Source organism: Sus scrofa, chromosome 13 (assembly GCF_054392235.1).
Source record: "Sus scrofa isolate SSC_HxYL_T2T_F1_AM1 chromosome 13, Sscrofa_HxYL_maternal_Yorkshire_Landrace_v2.0, whole genome shotgun sequence".
Taxonomy (NCBI): Eukaryota; Metazoa; Chordata; class Mammalia; order Artiodactyla; family Suidae; genus Sus; species Sus scrofa.
The window spans coordinates 37,317,826-37,335,924 of record NC_139395.1 but is presented as its reverse complement, the minus strand read 5'-3'; the positions used below and the strand labels follow the sequence as shown (position 1 = coordinate 37,335,924).

The 18,099-nt window shown below is 48.2% G+C and overlaps 1 protein-coding gene across 6 annotated transcripts in view; it reads right to left on the bottom strand.

Annotated features, from left to right (window-relative positions):
* ITGA9 (integrin subunit alpha 9) overlaps positions 1-18,099 on the bottom strand; it is a 354,847-nt gene that overhangs the window by 58,578 nt on the left and 278,170 nt on the right. For all 6 annotated transcript variants that reach the window (XR_014822712.1, XM_021071658.2, XM_021071659.2 and 3 more), the window contains exons 21-23: positions 15,017-15,106; positions 12,764-12,872; positions 5,013-5,120 (exon numbers count right to left, since the gene is read on the bottom strand). Coding sequence is in view for 5 of the 6 variants with exons in the window: in XM_021071658.2 (XP_020927317.1) it covers positions 5,013-5,120; positions 12,764-12,872; positions 15,017-15,106 (307 nt within the window). In the remaining variant the exon portion in view is untranslated. The remainder of the gene's footprint in view (positions 1-5,012; positions 5,121-12,763; positions 12,873-15,016; positions 15,107-18,099) is intronic.

The following is an 18,099-nucleotide window of genomic DNA, read 5'->3' as shown; positions in this document are numbered from 1 at the left end:
ATTAAGGTGAGTGAAAGAAGTTATATCCAAAATCCAAACAGGAACTTTCTTTCAAGAGCAAGTGGCCATGGCTCTCCTCACATGGTTGACTGGGCCACAGGAGCCACTGTCCCCCGCAGCAGCCACATCTTTTTCGGGCAACGTCCTTGAAATGCACCTGGCCTTCCACATCCCTGAGTCAGAGAAATGATGGTGCAGGTTCACAAGCACACACAGACGCTGTCCCCCCCAAAGGACAACTGTCACAGGAAATGACTATGGCTTAGGACTTCCTGTCACATGGCCTGGGCAGCTATCTGGGGGGGATGCTCTGCAGAAGGTGTAGAGAGGTGTGACCTTTGCCCGTGTGGTCTAAGAGGTGGGCAGAGAGAACGGAGAAGCAGGTGCAACTTCCACTGTAGTCCTACACAGCCGACCATGCCCCGTCTGGAATGTCCTCGTCACGCTGTCTCCTGGTGAACACCCCCACAACACCCCCAAAAGCTCTGGCTCCAAGAGCCTGCTCTGTGAAGCATCTGCTGCCCCCTCCCCAGGGTGGGCTTTGTACCTCCGGCACCATGCCTGGGTCTGGGCGCACCTCCATTACTTTGGATGCAGTGCTGCAATTACACTGCACAGACCTCTCTCCTGTGAGACTGAACTTATTCCAGGGCTGCATGATTTATTCTTTTATCAGAGGCTGGCCCTCATCAGTGCTTTCTCTGCCAGTGTTTGCAGAATAAATCAAGAATGATCTATCACTGTGGTGATTTTATTTTAGAGGGGCCAGAAAAGTCTGTCACTCTTCCGTCTCTCGCTCTCTATTATTTTCATGGTTCTCCCCACACGGCCTCCTGGTCACTAGGGTCAGAGTGGCCTGCCCACCCTTTGGCTGTGGTGTGCAGAGTCAGCGTCTCCGCAGGACTCAGCTCAACCCCAGTGGGTGGGAGGCAACAGGAACTGAGAGCCATTCCTCAGACCAGCACCATGGGTGTTTCTAAATTGAATGTGAGCAGGGTGGATGAGGCCCAGGACATTTGCTACAAAGAAAGAAGATCAGGACCACAGCTGGGTGGTGTATGAAGGGGTCCCACTTCACTGGGGTCCCTATACCAATCTCTCCCACATAAGCAAAAGCACTCTTCACTCACAAGAGGCTGGACCTTAAGAAACCCTTTGGGAGGATACAAAGGACTCTTTGGTGAAAACTAGAGGCAGGTCTTTCCTGCCCAGGGACCCTAGCTGCAGCCCCAGATACTTCTGAATAAATTCTGAACCCACAGTGAGAAAACTGCATCCTAGAGTCAGGCTGTAGGTGTTGCGATGGCTCAGGCCCATGGGGCCAGCACACCCACCCCCAGCAGTCTCTACGGCATGACTGATGCCAAGGGCACCACGGAAGGGAGAGAAGCCATCTGAGGGTACCATGGGGTGTGGGGAGGGATGGCAGACATGCCCCCACTCAGTGCCCTCTCTTTGCCCCTGGGCTTCAGTTGGCATAACAGGTAGCTGGCCAGGGGCTGCCCAAGGCTGAGGAATGGTGGTGGCTGGGGGCGGGGTATGGGGAGGGGATGCCCCTGGGCCTTAAGGAGTGAGTCCAACTTGCACCAAGCCACCCAAATCCTCAGAATGAGAGCCCTGCTCTATTCAAAGTCCCAGAAGGCCAGAGAGGAGGACAGCATGACCTGTATAAGCCACAGCTGCCCCGGTGGGTATTCTCGGGCTCTGCTGAGCAATGGAGTGGCCAAGGCTGAAAACTTGGCTGAGCTGAAAAAGGCCCTTGCTCTCAGCTCTGTGGGCATTAGGGCAGAGGGTGTACTGTCCGCTGGCCTCTGAAATAGTACTTGGGACTCTTGCCTCATCACTGCATCTATCATGCACTGCCTTTGATGTTTCTAGTCCCATCATCACTCTCTGGTGATATGTGTTCATGAGAACACAATACCTCACCGCTTGCTTAGTGAGGTTTGCCAGCAAGCTTGATTTTCCACACCACGCAGACACTGAACACGGGCTGGGGTATCTGAACAAAGGCTTGGCCGTCCTTGAGAATTCTGTTACGAACTTCTGAAAAATCTTGGTACCGTGCTGAAAACCCAAAGCGTTTGCATTGGAGAACGCAGAGAATGGAATGCAGCCAGCTCACAGCACTTGGCCTTTTGTGAGTCCACTCAGCTGGACAACCCGTCGGGCAGTTCTGCAAATCTTCAGCAAAACTACTTCTCGTGCCTTCCTGCCAAGCCAGTCATTTATAAACACATTCCAAAGTCCTTTCGAGAGGCTCTTCCTTAGTCCGATGATTAGTAAAGAGAAAAAGGGGCCTACTTGGTGCTGAGACGCTTTCAGAATCTGAGTGACTTACATTTCCTGTTTTGGTCAACAAATAATTTTGTTCATGGGGGAACATTTTTCTCTACAACACTGTAGATGTTTATGCGAATGGCTCATAGCACATGCTTTATGAGGAGAGAGTCCCCAGACGTGGGCGAAAAGCGGGGTGGCTGGTGAGATGAACAGCATTTAAGGGGGCAGATGGGAGCACGTGGGAGGCGGGAACCTTACACTAAGTTCAAACTGCAGTAGGCGGTTGGCACAGAGCACCGAGCAGAGGTCTCCTCTGCTGTTTCAGCGGAGCTCCCAGGCATGGGCACCTTGCAGGGCAGGGATGGAACCATGAGGGATGTGGATGGGTGAGCAGGCAAGCTAGGAGGGCACCTGTTCCATGTTCAATGCTTCATGGGGTCCAGGGTTTCAGCCCACGCTAGAAACCATCATCGCCATCACACAATGCTTTATGAGCCTCCCGTGGGCTGTGTCCTCTTCAGCTGTGGGCCTTGCTGCCCTGACTTTCAAGCTATCCGTGGAAAGAATGTCCCTTTGTCTGGCTAGCTGTCCCTCCTAGGCCCCAAAAAGAGCAATGGCTCCATGATCCCCTGGACGTGGACCACACGCCCTCCCCTTGGGGAGTGACTCACCCAAGCTCCAAGTGTCCCCTCCCCAGGAGGGCTCATGCCCCCACCCAGCCACTGCAGACCCCCAGGCATGCTGAGGCGATTTCCATCAGCATGAAAATTTCTCTGACTTCATGTAGAAAGAGTACATAACTCGGTTTTGTACTGTGGATTTTTTCTTTCAGCCTAATATCAAATACTGATTGATCATGTATTATATGCCAAGCATTGCTCTAGGCCCTGGATATACAGCAGTGAGCAGTTAGAAATCCCTGTCCTCACATCGCAGGGGGCCAGGAAGAGGTGGATAAACCAGTCAAACAGGAAACGCTATGGTATGCCACCTGGTGAAGCAGATGATGGTGAAACAGGAGCAAGAAAGAGGGCGAGGGGCACTGGGACAGAGGCTGGTCAGGGAGGGCCTCCCTGAGGAAGTGATGTTTGAGAAGCACCTGAAGGAGCTGAGGGTGGAGGTCATGTGGCTCTCCGGGGACAGGGATGCTGGGGAGAGGGAAGATCCTGTGCAAAATTCAGGAGATGGGAGAGTGTTGGCTATGCTCTAGGACCAGCAAAGAGGCAGGATGACTGGGAGAGAGAGAGTGGTGAAGAGGAGGGGAAGGCAAGGTCAGAGAGGAGTAGGAGACAGGGTATGAGGCTGGCTAAGGGGCTGGAAGAATTTGGGGGAGGGTGGGGAGCCATTGGAGGGTTTGGGGCAGGAGAGACATGACCCGATTTACATATAGAAGGCTGGCTCTGCGGCTGAGGCAAGAGCAGACCACAAGAGGGTCAGGGCAGAGACCCAAGGGAGGGGCCACTGCCATAAACCAGATGCCAGGAAACAGTCCCTTGGACCAGGGTGCTGACAGTAGAGGGGTCCAAAGCAGTAACATTCTGATTTTTGGGGAAGGGTTGACTAATAAGGTTTGCTAATTAATCAGGTGTGAAGGGTGGAAAGGGGCATCGAGGATGACCTAAGCCATTAAGAGGACTGAGTAGTCATTTGCTGAGATGCAGAAGGTTGTGGGGGATGCAGATTTGGAGGGGTTCCCACTGAGAGTTCAGGTGTGCATCAGACTGAGATTTCCTGCTAGGTATCCAGGTAGAGATGGCCTGAAGGGAGCTGGCTATTAAAGTCTAGGCTTTATGGGAGAGGTCTGGGCTGGAGAGCAACATCTGGTGTCATCAACATGGCTTTATATGAATATAAAGCCATGAATATGAGAGAGATCTCTGAGACTGGGTGTGAAAAAAAAAAAGAGGAGTTCCCACTGTGGCGCAGTGGAAACAAATCCGAGTAGGAACCATGAGGTTCTGGGTTCAATCCCTAGCCTTGCTCAGTAGGTTAAGGATCTGGCATTGCTGTGAGCTGTGGTATAGGTTGCAGATGCAGCTTGGATCCTGTGGTATAGGCCGGCAGCTGTAGCTCCAATTTGACCCCTAGCCTGGGAACTTCCATGTGCTTCAGGTGTGGCCCTAAAAAGCAAAAAAAAAAAAAAAAAAAAGGGCCTGGGCCCTGCAGAAGTTGGGGAGATATGGACAAAGCCAGAGAGAAAGGAAAAACCAAGGGAATGCAAAGTCCCAGAAGCAAGGAGGCAGGCAGAATGACCATATGCTAATTGAGACAAAACCACATACAGTTGACATAGGAGCAAGTAGAATTGCATATTCTGCATAAACTTGAGTTTCAACCTACACTTACATCCTATGAACTAATCCTTCTCCCTCAGGCGTCAGTGGCCCTTTGAGAATCTTTATGAGCGGCATGGATCTTCCCCTTAGAAAAATACACTCAGACATGCACAAGATGCAGGCAGTCACTAGTGGTTCCCAGAGCCAGTAAAGTCCATTCCAGAAGTGAGGTTCATAATCCACCCCTGCCCATCCCCAAAGAGGTCCTCTCATGGCATTAACCAAACTGTCTCAATGTTGAAATTCAAGTGTTGTAGGTCTCCTGGCTTCTCCAGGTATGTTTCCAAAGTTTAGAACAGATGGGCTAACCTTTCTGGGCTCTTGAGTGGAATAAAAAATGTGAATGGCTGGCTCCAGGTCTGAAAGCAAGGGTGAAAACAAATGAGTACTCACCACCATCTCCTGGACATGAAATATCTCTGCTCCTCCGGGTGACAGGCGATTGGGGAAAGAGATGCTGACAGATGACCCAGGAAGGGTGCTTGGCCCAGTGTTATAGACCTGTGGGTGTGAGACACACAGCAAGTTTTAACTGAATCAGAGATCTTCATTTCATATCCTGTTACATACACTCTAAAATCCTTTAAAGGGATACATAGACACTCAAGGGTTTGGGATCTGGAAAGTTATAACTTGAAGTGAAATATCTGATGATGGGAGAAATCCTAATATGCACTTAGAAACCCCCAAACTTTCAAATTACCATGTTCCCCCCTTTAATATATTCTGGCCTTCTGGCTAAAAATTACGTTTCTTTTTACACACCTGGAAACTTATTCATAGGCTACTATACTGGGTGGGAATTGAGAAATAACCTAAATTAGTAGTTCTTGAACTTTGGCATGTATCAGAATAACCAGATGGGCTTGTTAAAATGCAGAAGGGGCCAAAAACCTCCAGAGTTTCTGAAGTGGTAGCTCTGGGTGGGGCTGAGTGGGGGCCGGAGGATTTGCATTTCTTATAAATTCCCAGGAGATGCTGATGTTGCCGGCCCAGGAAACAGACTTTGAGAACCATAGATTTGGTTCAACCCCTCCCCTTTTACAGTTTGAGATAACTGAGACCCTCAAAGACAAAGCGAGTTGTCCCCAAACCAAATGATCTAACTTACAGAAAGGGTTATTTTTAACTACACCATCTAGCCGATTTGGCTTCTCTGTAACTTATAGCTAATCACTTGCTAAGACTGTGTGATGACATCTGTGCACCTTTTCTCCATCCCAGCATCTGGTCCTATAAAACTTTACCCCTATTACCTCCCCCCAGAGTCCTCCCTATTTTCTGTCTCCAACAGCCCATCATCTCCTGAGAAGGAAGAGAAAAGATGGCGGCCACAAAAAAGACCCATAAGGGAAAGGAGATGGAGCAAAGGCTGAATATGACCCTCAAGGAAGAAATGGAAGACAAAAGAGAGTTAAACAGAGGGTAGATGTGTATACAGAAAGTAGATGAGGGGTTGCCTAGGGCTAGCGGGTAAGGGGAGTAGGGAGTGTGGGAGGCAGAAGAATGGCTTCCCAAAGATGGCCACGTCCTAACCTGGGAAACTGTGAATACGTTATGTTATGTGGCAAGGGGGATTTCAGGTTGCCAATCAGCTGACTTTTTTTTTTCTTCCTTCCTTCCTTCCTTCCTTCCTTCCTTCCTTCCTTCCTTCCTTCCTTTCTTTCTTTCTTTCTTTCTTTCTTTCTTTTTAGGGTCACACCTGTGGTATATGGTGGTTCCCAGATTAGGGGTCGAATTGAAGCTGTAGCTGCTGGCCTGCACCACAGCCACAGCAATGCAGCATCTGAGCTGCGTCGACCTACACCACAGCTCACAGAAATGCCAGATATTTAACCCACTGAGCAAGGCCAGGGATCGAACCTGCGTCCTTATGGATGCTAGTCATATTTGCTAATCACTGAGCCACAATGGGAACTCCTCAGTTGACTTTAAAATAGAGACATTAAGCAGTTTCCATTGTGACTCATCAGAAATGAGCCTGAGGATGCAGGTTCAATCCCTGGCCTTGCTCAATGGGTTAAGGATCCAGTGTTAAAATAAAATAAAATAAAATAAAATAAAATAAAATAAAATAAAATAAAATAAAATAAAACAAAATAAATTTAGGGAAAGTGCCAGTTAAGTGGTATTTGTAGCCCTAATAAAGGTTGGAGAAGATAGTTCTGTTTCCTAATGAACCACCCATGTGATCATTCTTTGCGAGAGCATATTTTTAGGGAGTATTCTCTCTTTTTTTTTTTTTTTTTTTTTGTCTTTTTAGGGCCACACCTGCAGCATATGGAAGTTGCCTGGCTAGGGTTCGAATCAGAGGTGCAGCTGCTGCCTATGCCACAGCTATAGCCATGCGGGATCTGAGCCCTGTCTGTGACCTACACCATAGCTCATGGCAACACTGGATTCTTAACCCAGTGAGCGAGGCCAGGGATCGAACCCACATCTTCATGGATACCAGCCAGGTTTGCTTCCACTGAGCCACAATGGGAACTCTGTCCCTAAATTTATAAATAGTCATTTAAGAAAAATAAAATAAAAAGAACTGAAACTAAAAACCTAAAAAGAAATTAAGTGAAATAAAGGGAGATAAAACATTGTGCTCCAAGTTAACCCATGAAAAAACAAATAACTCACATTTCCAATCTTTCAGAAAGTAATGTTAAGACCCCATTCATTACCCTGTACTAAACAGATTATACTGGCCTCTGGCTGCATGGAGTGCTGAGTACTTGGGATATGGGCTTGGGCCACAGATTGAAACAGTCATATTTGGATATATTAGAGTAAATTAAATACATTACTGAAAAAAAAATTATCTTGGAGTACTCAGGCAGATGCAATGTGATGACAAGGGTCCTTGTACAGGAAAGAGGGAGACAGAGTCAGAATGAGGAAAATGTCATGTGAGAAAGATCTAATCGGCCACTGTAGGCTTTGAAGACAAACGGGGTTGTGAGCCAAAGAATGCAGCAGCCTCCAGAAGCTGTGAAAGGTAAGATTCTTCCCTAGAGCCTCTAGAAAGCAAAGCAGCCCTGCTGACGCTTTGGTTTTAGCCCAGTAAGACCCCTTCCAACATCTCTTCTCCAGAACCACAAGATACAAAATTTGTATTGTTTTAAGGCACTAACTTTGCAGTGGTTTGTTACAGCAGCTGTGGGAGAATAACACAGGGACTGAGTGCTAATGGGTATGGAGTTTCTTTCCGGGGTGATGAAAATGTTCTAAAATTAGATTATGGGGATAGTTGCACAATTCTGCATAATCACAGAATTGTTGAACAAGTCTTGGCATTGTAGACTTGAGTTATTTATTTGCTTTTCTGGCCACCTCTGCAGGATGTGGAAATTCCTGGGGCCAGGGATTGAACCCACACCACGGCAGGGACAGTACCAGATCCTTAAACTGCTGAGCCACCAGGGAACTCCCTGCGTCGTACACTTTAAACAGATGAACCTGGAGGTATATAAACGGTATCTCAATAAAGATGTCTTTTTTTTTTTTATTCTTAAAGATGGGAAGGAGGAGTTCCCGTCGTGGCGCAGTGGTTAACAAATCCGACTAGGAACCATGAGGTTGTGGGTTCGGTCCCTGCCCTTGCTCAGTGGGTTAAGGATCCGGCGTTGCCGTGAGCTGTGGTGTAGGTTGCAGACGTGGCTCGGATCCCGCGTTGCTGTGGTTCTGGCGTAGGCTGGTGGCTACAGCTCCAATTCAACCCCTAGCCTGGGAACCTCCATATGCCGAGGGAGCGGCCCAAGAAATAGCAAAAAGACCAAAAAAAAAAAAAAAAAAAAAAAAAAAGATGGGAAGGAGCAAGCAAGAGGAAGAAATGATACATTTTGTGGTGCCCTGGGGGCTAGAGAGAGAATTCAGGCATTCAAGCGATCTTTGAAGCCAAGGTCAGAAGAGCAGAGCCAGGAGGTGGGCTGGACATGCAACTGGTCTTCACACTTGATAGAACATGAACAGATTTAGCTCCAGTCATCTTGTCCTAGAAAACTGTGTCTTTTTTTTTTTGCAATAGTGGGTTCTGCTTCAGAGAACAGACACAAAAAAATGATGGAGTGGATGAGGAGTTGTAGCCAACTCTTAATTCCGAAAGAACACTATTCACCCAAAACAACAACCCGAAGGCACCAGAAAAGGAAGAACTATCCGACCACAATTGAAATAGCTAATTTGAAGTGAAACCTGAGAGCACAGAAGTGAAAAGAAACCTATTGCCCTGTCTGGGAAATCCCAATGAAAGCACAGTTCAGGCGGGAAGAAAAGAAGATGATTTCGTTTTGCATTATTTCACCCATCAGAGCCAGACGAGTGGGAGAGCTTGTATTACCTTATTTATTTCTAACAAATGTCTTAACGTTTGACTCTCTGCAAATGTTTTCATGTAACATCTGCATTATTTTTCATCACTATTTTTCAGGCGAGGGAAGCAACTGTCTTGATAAAAAAAATACTCTGAATGGTCAACAAATTATTACGTCTCTATTTAGTAAACTTTGATGAAACAGAAACCAGGTCCAAGACTAGTTATCTCTGCCATTTCCCCATCAGCACTTGCTGTGGAGTTGTTAATAGTAGATTTGAAAAGATACAGAAAAAAAACCTCTTTAGATGGAAAGCCTGCTTTTCTGCAGGAGGGATGTTGGCAGAATAAGGAAATACAGAAGAATTTTTTTTTTTTGCTTTTGTTTTTTATGTTTTTGTTTTTTGCTTTTTAGGGCTGCACCTGAGGCATATGGAAGTTCCCAGGCTCGAGGTCGAATGGGAGCTAACAGCTGCCAGCCTACCCCACAGCCACAGCAATGCCAGATCCAAGCTGTGTCTGCAACCTACACTACAGCTCACGGCCAACACCAGATCCTTAACCCACTGAGCAAGGCCAGGGATCGAACCTGCATCCTCTTAGATAATAGTAGGGCTCGTAACCTGCTGAGCCATAATGGGAGCTCTTATAGAAGAAATTTATCCACACTTCTGAACCCATTCTCCCTCACTCCATCTTTGGTGTGGGATCGCTATCACCATCAACCTGGTCCGTGACTTTCCCGTAGGATGGGGAGAATGACAATCATGCCCAACATGAGTCATCAGAGAATTCTCAAGGAAACTGTCAGCTCTGCTAACACAAGAGGATTTCCTTCTAATTAGTGACACACACTATCCGACTTTCAGACCCAGCCAACTTTCTTAATCCTGAATGGAATGCTATCTACTTCCTTAGGCAACTGGTAATTAAGAGGTGTATCCGAGGGTCATGCCAATCACTTACTCCCGGGGTCCCGATTCCCTAGCCTGGATCCTATGACAGGTCAGATGTGAAGAAAGCTCTCTTCCTGAATACGAAACTTGAAGCTCCCTGTAAAAATGCCGTCAGAGGTGATGTGACCACAGGCCCTCAGGTTTCTTGCTTTCTTTTTAAAAGAGGGTGAAAAGACCATGTTGTGTATCTTTGGTATAACAGTTATTCTTTTTTGCCGTCCCCTTTCCACACCTACACCCTCTTCATTACACGATGTGTGCCATTTGAACCCTTCTGAATAATTTTCTTGACTGTATCTTTTAACGTAAGACACCTCAAACACTATAAGAGTAGGTAAGTAATTAAAATTAAAGTGATTTGCTTATTTTCATTTATTTGTTTTGGCCATGCCTGCAGCATGCAGAAATTCCTGGGCCAGGGCTTGAACCTGCACCACAGCAATGGTAACATCAGATCCTTAACCCACTGAGCCACCAGGGAACTCCAAAATGTGAGAAAAAGAATGTATATATGTGTATGACTGGGTCACTATGCTGTACAGCAGAAATTGACAGAGCATTGTAAATCAATCATAATAAAAAATTATTTAAAAAAAACCTTCAAATTAAAAAAAAAAGTGATTTAAGCAAAAAGAAATACTCCATCTGGCTTTTATCGGTTTTCTAGTCTATAACAAAAAGCAATGGAGAAAAAGAAACAAATTCTGAGAAGCAATTCAGAAACACAGAGGTCTATTCTCAGCAATTACTCCAAGGTCTCAAAGGCAAGGCTAACCCCAACTTTCCCTTTTCCTCTGTAAATCAAGCACAGGGTATGACAGCTGGGGCTTAGCTGGCCAGGCGGCGCCCCCTCTCTGGGCTGGGGATGTGTGCTATCCATCACGCCTCTGGAGGTCTCTTGCCCGGGAGAACGCTTCGGAGAAAGGAAGACCATTGTTTGTGAGAGACCACAAATATTTTACTGCCTCCTTCTCTGGACCCTCACCCTGTCATTATTTGTCATCCCCTTGGTCCACCTAGGAATGGTCACAGGGAAAAAAATAATTACTTGGCCATAGCAGTAGATGCCAGATCTGGAAGCCAGCAAAGCAGAGGCTCTGGGAGCTAGTGCTGGAGAGACTCATGTGGGACAGAGATGATGGGGCACTGTCTCCATCACTTCAGCCCAGGCTCCTGGCAGGTGCTGGACCACACAGGGTTGTTTAGGCTATGCCTGCCCGGGCCTGGCCCCAGCTCCACTGTGCCCAGCTCTGCGCCCTGCAGCATGTCCTCTCCCTCTTGGGCTTACAGTTCCTGCATTTGTCAATTGCTCTGAAGGCCTAGATGCCGCTGAGTCCCTCCAGGTTATGTTCAAAGACACTGCTGTTGAACAGTGCAGGCCTGGGGGTTTGCAGTTAGAGCAGAGCTCAGCAAACTATAGCCTGTAGGCTGAGATCTGGTGCGCCACCTGTTTCTTTCCAGGCTGTGAGCTAAGATGGTTTTATATTTTTATTTTTTATTTGTATTTATTTATTTTTTTGTCTTTTTGTCTCTTTAGGGCTGCACCCATGGCATATGGAGGTTCCCATGCTAGGGGTTGAATCCGAGCTATAGCCACTAGACTATGCCAGAGCCACAGCAATGTACAATCCGAGCTGTGTCTATGACTTACACCACAGCTCATGGCAACGCTGGATCCTTAACCCACCAAGTGAGTCCAGGGATCAAACCTACATCCTCATGGATGCTAATTGGGCTCATTAACCACTGAGCCATGAAGGGAACTCCAAGGTTTTACATTTTTAAATATTTGGGGAAAAAAGTCAAAAGAAGATGAACACTCCATGCTATGTGAAAATGATATGAAATTCTAAAGTCAGTGCCCACAGCTCAGTTTCCTTCGTGCATGGCTAATGGCTGCTTCTGCACTACAGAAGCCAAGTTTGTTTCTTTTTTTTTGTTTTGCTTTTTAGGGCTGCACCCATGGCATATGAAAGTTCCCAGGCTAGGGATCAAATCGGAGCTGCAGCTGCCAGCCTACGCCACAGCCACAGCCACATGGGACCAAGCCGCGTCTGTGGCCTACATCACAGCTCACAGCAATGCTGGATCCTTAACCCACTGAGGAAGACCAGGGATCGAACCCTCATCTTCATGGATACCAGTCAGATTCGTTTCCACTGAGCCACAATGGGAACTCCCAGAAGCAGGTTTAAATAGTTGCTTGCAAAGCTGAAATACTTTACCCTGCAGGCCTCTGCAGAAGTTGGCCCACCCCTGGTTTAGACAAGGACCTGTCCTTCACAGTGTCCACAGTCCACACCAGGTGGACCTCCTGGACATGACGCTCATGTGATGGGGAGAACTAGCCCTGCTCTGCAGTGCACTTCCCCCAGGGGGAGTTTCCACCGCCCACACTGCTTTGCTCTTGCGAACCTCCACTTCAGAGAGGCTGTCCCTTTGTGGGAGGAGGGGGCTCCTCACTGAGGCAGCATGTAGAAGCCCAGGAGGAAGGGGACATGGCAAATTCTAGAGGTTGCCCTGCCCACAGTGTGAAGAACTGATAGAGGACTGAAAGGGGCGCTTTGGGGCCATTTGGGTGGGGATGTTGGCCTGGGCCTCAGCATCCAGGGGCATGCATAGGAAAGACCAGTGTTCCTCATGCAGGTCCCCCTCCAAATGCTGAAAAGCAGAGGGGTCTACACAGCAGGGTACCAGACGGCAAAGGGATTAATTCTGTGTGTGGTTATGGAACACACACACATACACACACCGCCCCAGCCAATCAGCTTGGAAGAGTTTGTTTTAGTAGATGCCTGGCTCTTTCACTGCCTTCCAGTAGCAGGCACATCCCGTGGGGCATTCCACTGGTCCCCAGTGACAGAGAGGGCCTCCAGGGTAGGTACCTGAAGGGTGACGTTGAGGGGCTGGAAATGACACTCCAGGTCATCCAGCTGAATGAAGTTGGATGCTTCCACAGACTCGCCATACACAAAGGAGGTTGGAGACGTGATTCTGAAAGAGAAAAGCATGAATTTGTCATCCCAGCCCAGGGTCACTGCTTTCCTGGTAATCCAAACATCTGTCTCTGTTTAATCAAAAACTTGGCTCCCCCTGTGTCCTCCATCAAGTGCTTCTCTTCAGGAACTATTCCTTCTCTCTCCTATATATGGACACAGCCAGACCTGTGCTTTCCAAACAGACATTTCCAGTAAGGTCTTGTCATCTTAGGTCAAATCAATAAGCTACATATACAAATAGGTACTAGGATTACATTTCTAAAATGAGAAAGAAGATGGTAGCTCTAATTTTTTTTTTTTTACTGGATTAAAAAATTGCATATGTTCTGTTTTGTCTTTTTTTTTTTTTTTTTTTTTTTTTAGCTGAGCCCTGGGTAAGTTCCCAGGTGAGGGATCAAACCCATGCCACAGCAGCAACCCAAAGTGCTGCAGTGACAATGCTGGATCCTTAACCTGATAAGCCACTAGGGAACTCCTGTGGTCATTTTTGAAAAATGTTCTGCGGATTGAGGAAGATGACAGCAAGGTTTAAAGAAATAAATATAAATGAATTATATTTGGCATACTAAACCCCACTCTGTGACAAATTCATTTAAAAAAAAACATTTTCAGACTACCCAAATTACTAGAAATGAAGTATTAAAAGTTAAGTCCATTTAATGATAGCCTTTTTCTTTAGATTTCCAACAATGGCTACATAAAATGTGATTAAGAGTTCCAACTCGGTTTATAGCGATGCTTTCAACGTTGCCCACATAAACCAACCCAGACTCACTTAAATTCCCAGACAAATAATGGATTCTAGATGAGATTCCAGAAGCTATACACCTGCCTAAACACAATGGAAGATTTCTGGTACCAGGTCTGAATGGACAGCGATTCATCCATTTAGAGATGCAGTGAGTTCCTGGTATTACCCAATAGCAAGAGCTGGTTCATTTAAACCCCCCTGTTTTATGTGCCCAGAAAGATCACAGGTTGACTCGTTTGTTTAACTAACACCTCACAATGAGGCCCCCTGGGCCTGACAACAGGATGGAGTGAGCCAGTGTTTTCTCTTTTGTCCCCAAGGACAGGACTTGGTCCTGGGGATATTCTCACTGTGCCTCTGAGGGGACAAGTAAATAAACTCTCTGGTTAAAAATAGAGCCATGAACAGAGGCAAATCTGTTAATTTGCAAATATATTCCACCAATGCCTCGTGACTAAAGAACGTGATGAAAAATGCCAAGAGGTGGGAATGCCCACCAGGAGACTCAGTCCCCAACACCCAGCAGAGCAGGGGCTTTGCCCTGGTGGCTCCTGCTGCAACGTATTAACTTCTCTCAGAAGCACTTGGGAAGTGAAAACTGAGAAACTCTGAACTTCCAGAAAAGTTCAGCTTGCCTGAGGGGCAAGGGTTCAACGGGTCCTCATTTGATCTAAACTAATTGTGCAAATCCTTTTTCCACTATCAAAGAGGTATGTGCTCTGGTTTCTGAAGCCGGAAACAGGAACTGAGAGCTCATTTTTCCAGGCCTGGGTTTTGGCTGAAAACCGCCCAGGGTTGTTTTGGGTCCCCACAGTCTGCAGCCCTGCTTTTTCCAACGGCGCCAGCAGCGCTGAGTGGCCGTGGACTTCACCAGGGCAGGTGCTGTGCCCGCCGCCATCGTCTCTGCCCGCTGGCCCGGCAGAAGAGCGAACAGAAACACGCAAAGCCAGTGCTGACTTCAAGGCTAATCTGAAAGCCGCCCGGCCTTCCTGGGAGCCGGCCAGGCCATTGGGATGCCTGTGGCTGTGACCTCCGGCCCAGAAGCCTTTGGCTGAGATTTTAATCCAAGAAATCAAGCTGCCTGCCACCACATGGTATCCCAGAGGGGTGGGCGCTGGGAAGAGATGTATGTAAAGGTGTAGAGAATGTTCAAAGAAATTGCGGGGCTTATACTTGTCACTACATGTCTTGTGTTACCTACCAGGTGGGTGGGGAGCTGGGAAAGAGGAGCAAGCAGGGAGGGAGGAGGGCACAGTTACTGTACACGAAGCCTCAGCCGGCGATTCAAAGCTGGGCAGAAGTGGGCTGACCACCGGCTCCAGGCCACACTAGCAAACACAAGAGAAGCACAGGGTTCTGCTCCGGGCAGCTACGTCCCGGCTACTCACCCAGTGATGGATGTGTCCACCTCGTGCATCAGCGGCACCGTCAGCATGAGGGTGTTGTCATGCAGGGACTCGGAGCGCTCAACGTTGCCACTGTGTGGGGCAAAAGAGGAGGGCGCAGTTCAGCATAGCCAGCCCACAGCAGGCATCTTCCCTTCCTGTCACAGCTCTCTGTTCTGCATATACATATTTTTTTGGGGGGGGCATGCCCTTGACATGCAGAAATTCCCAGGCCAGGGATCGAACCTGCACCACCAGGGTAACCCGAATCATAGCAATGATTAAGTTGGATTCTTAACCCACTGAGCCACAAGGGAACTCCCATTCTGCACCTGTTTACCCTTAGCTCAGCTTCCGGTCTCTGAACAGCTGTCGCAGTGGGCCCTCAACTGGTCTCAGTTGTGTTCCCCTCACAAAGATGTGAGTGTGAGCAGTGTATGGGGGGTGGGGGGTAGGGGGGTGACTCTGGGAGACACCAGTGGGGACTGGAGAAGGGAGAGAGGGAAGGTAAGCAGGCAGTCAGGGCACGCAATCCAGGAGAACAAGGCACCTGGGCTGTCTCTGGGCTGGGAACTCTGGGAGGCAGAGTGGAGTATCCACCCCAGTCCAACCAACTACAGACACCGGAGCTGATCCAGTGACTTCTGAGACTGCTGGGGTGTGGATGGCATTGATTCCCTGGCACTTGCCCTATACAGGTGGGGTCAGGCCAGAGAAAGCCTCGGGAGAGGGGCCGGACCTGGGAGCTGTGCAGTGAGTGCATGGGAGAGGTGAGTGCTGATGGTTGTGTGGGCACCAATGGCATGTGCTGCTTCTACAAGGCTTGTCCCAAGGATTATGGGCCAGCAAAGTTAGGGCACTACAGCCAGGAAGGGGTTGGCTGGACTTCAGCAGCCATTCCCCACCTAGAGGCATCAACCACCATCCATGGACAACTACACCCAAGAGAGAGCCCCCGACCAACCCCAATCTGATAGATATCCTGGGAGCTTCTGCTGTGGATTTGGCTGGCTCCAGCATGTTCACACACAGGCCTTCCTCTCACAGTAAGGAGGCACAGAACGGGCACTCTTGCAGAGTCATTCTGGAAAGGCATATGCAAGGGGGCTGATGCTGTTGAGGGCCACCATATGCAGGCACATAACTCAGGGTGACCAAACTGGGTTGTCCAAGTAACCCCAGAGGGAGGGGACTACTTTCCCCTGACAGGTAAAGGAGCAGCTCAGATAGACTAGGTAACTTGCCCCAAGAACCCAAACCCCAGGTCAGTCTCCAAAACCAGTGATTTTCCACTGTGATGCTGTCTCCTAATACCAGATTTAGGCGGCTGGGAGAGGGGAGAAGGAAGAGGAGCAGAGAGAGAGAGAGGGAGGAGGAGGAAGAGAGTGAAAACCTAGTTTCCCTTTGTTACTTTATTAAATTTTAAATCTGAATTGTGATGATTATTCCAGGGAAGCAATTGCTTTGGGAAAAAGCATGGCTATTGAGTACATGTTGGTGAACCCAGCACCTGCATTTGGTTCTATCGCACAGAGAGAACACGGCATCCCTGGTGAAAGCCAAGTTCACCCTCCAGGGGGGGAATGTAAAAGTCCCCACAACCTGCTGTGGTTTGGCCCCAGTGCCTCTGGACCACTCCCCATCACATCATTCCCTGAACCATGCAGAGTTCCAGCCTGTTCCCTGCCCTCCCTCTGCCCCCACGGCCTTCCTCTCACCACCAGCGAGTGCTGAGCACAGCAATACTTCAACAGGCTCACATCCCCTCCTCTCCTCTCTCCTATTGTTCTGGAACAATGGTGCTCTGTGCCTCTGACCCCTGACTCCTCATCTGTCTTCCGCCTATGGGGCGGCATCCATCACAGTTTGCAGAAGCAGCTGGATCAGATGCCCACCTGGCCTCCCTTCCTTGTCCTTCCTTTCCCAGGGGACAATAAAAGCTCTAAGTCACTGCTTCGGGCAGACCAGAGGTGACGCCCCAAATGGATGGGGGGCTGGCAACGCCCGGGCCCGCTCCTCCCCTACCCAGCATCCTGCCAGGTCTGAGTCATCGATTCCTGGTGGAAGCACCACCCCTCGCTCTGTCATTTGTCCAGCCACCTGTGGCTGCTGGCAGCTCAGGCTCGACAGTCTCATCTGTCATTGGGTGACTGCTCCAGACTGAGTGAAGTTGAAAAGTTGAGATAAAGAGGCTGAACATCAAAAGGCTTCCAGTGGCTCTGCAAGCTTGTGACTTGGGAGACTTCCCATCGTCTGCAAGGCCAGGCTGCTAAGAGAGGAGCTCTTGAGAAACTGTTTAGTCTCAACTCTCTGTCCTCCTATATCCACAAGTAGCCAGGGGATCTTCAAAGGGTGGTGATGAGAAGAAAGGGACAATTGAGATTTGGACTGCAGCATCAAAGACTAGGAGCTTGAAGGGCCTTCCCATAAGAGCAGGGAGTCAAGTGCTATGGGTGCTCTCTGGGGTGGTAAGACCAGATTTTCACCCATGTCTGGAGAGAAATGGGTACCTGAAATATGCTGCTGAGTGTTTAGCACATAATATAGCTTCCTTAACCTCTGTGCTTCAGGGAATCAGAAGGTTCTGATATTTAATTATTTAAGCTATCAATACTAGGTGTTCTCTAATGCTATAGAGAATTATAAATGTACATAAAGGGATGTTTCTGAATGTAAGGTAAGTTAAGGTAAGGTAGGTTACTAACCTTTTTCTTATGTGTCCAGCACTGCATCTGGTAAGTTGTAGGTATTTCATGGACGGGTATTGTACACAGTATGGAGTAAGGGACCACACGGGGTAACTGCTTGATAAGCTTTTTAAAAAATCTCAATGCCCAGATCTCACCCCAGACAAATTAGATGACAAACCCTGTAGGGTGGACCAGGCACTGGGAATTTTTAAGGCTCCCAGGTGTTGCCAATGGGCACCTAGGATCAGGACACCAGTGGTCTATGGACACGTGATTCTAGAAGGTGAAGTTTCCACCATGGTGTTGTTCCTCTTCTTTGACACCTCTGATTAGCCCTGAGTGGGACTGGGAAGCAGATGGAGTTTCCACCTTTTTTTCTTTTTTTGGTCTTTTTAG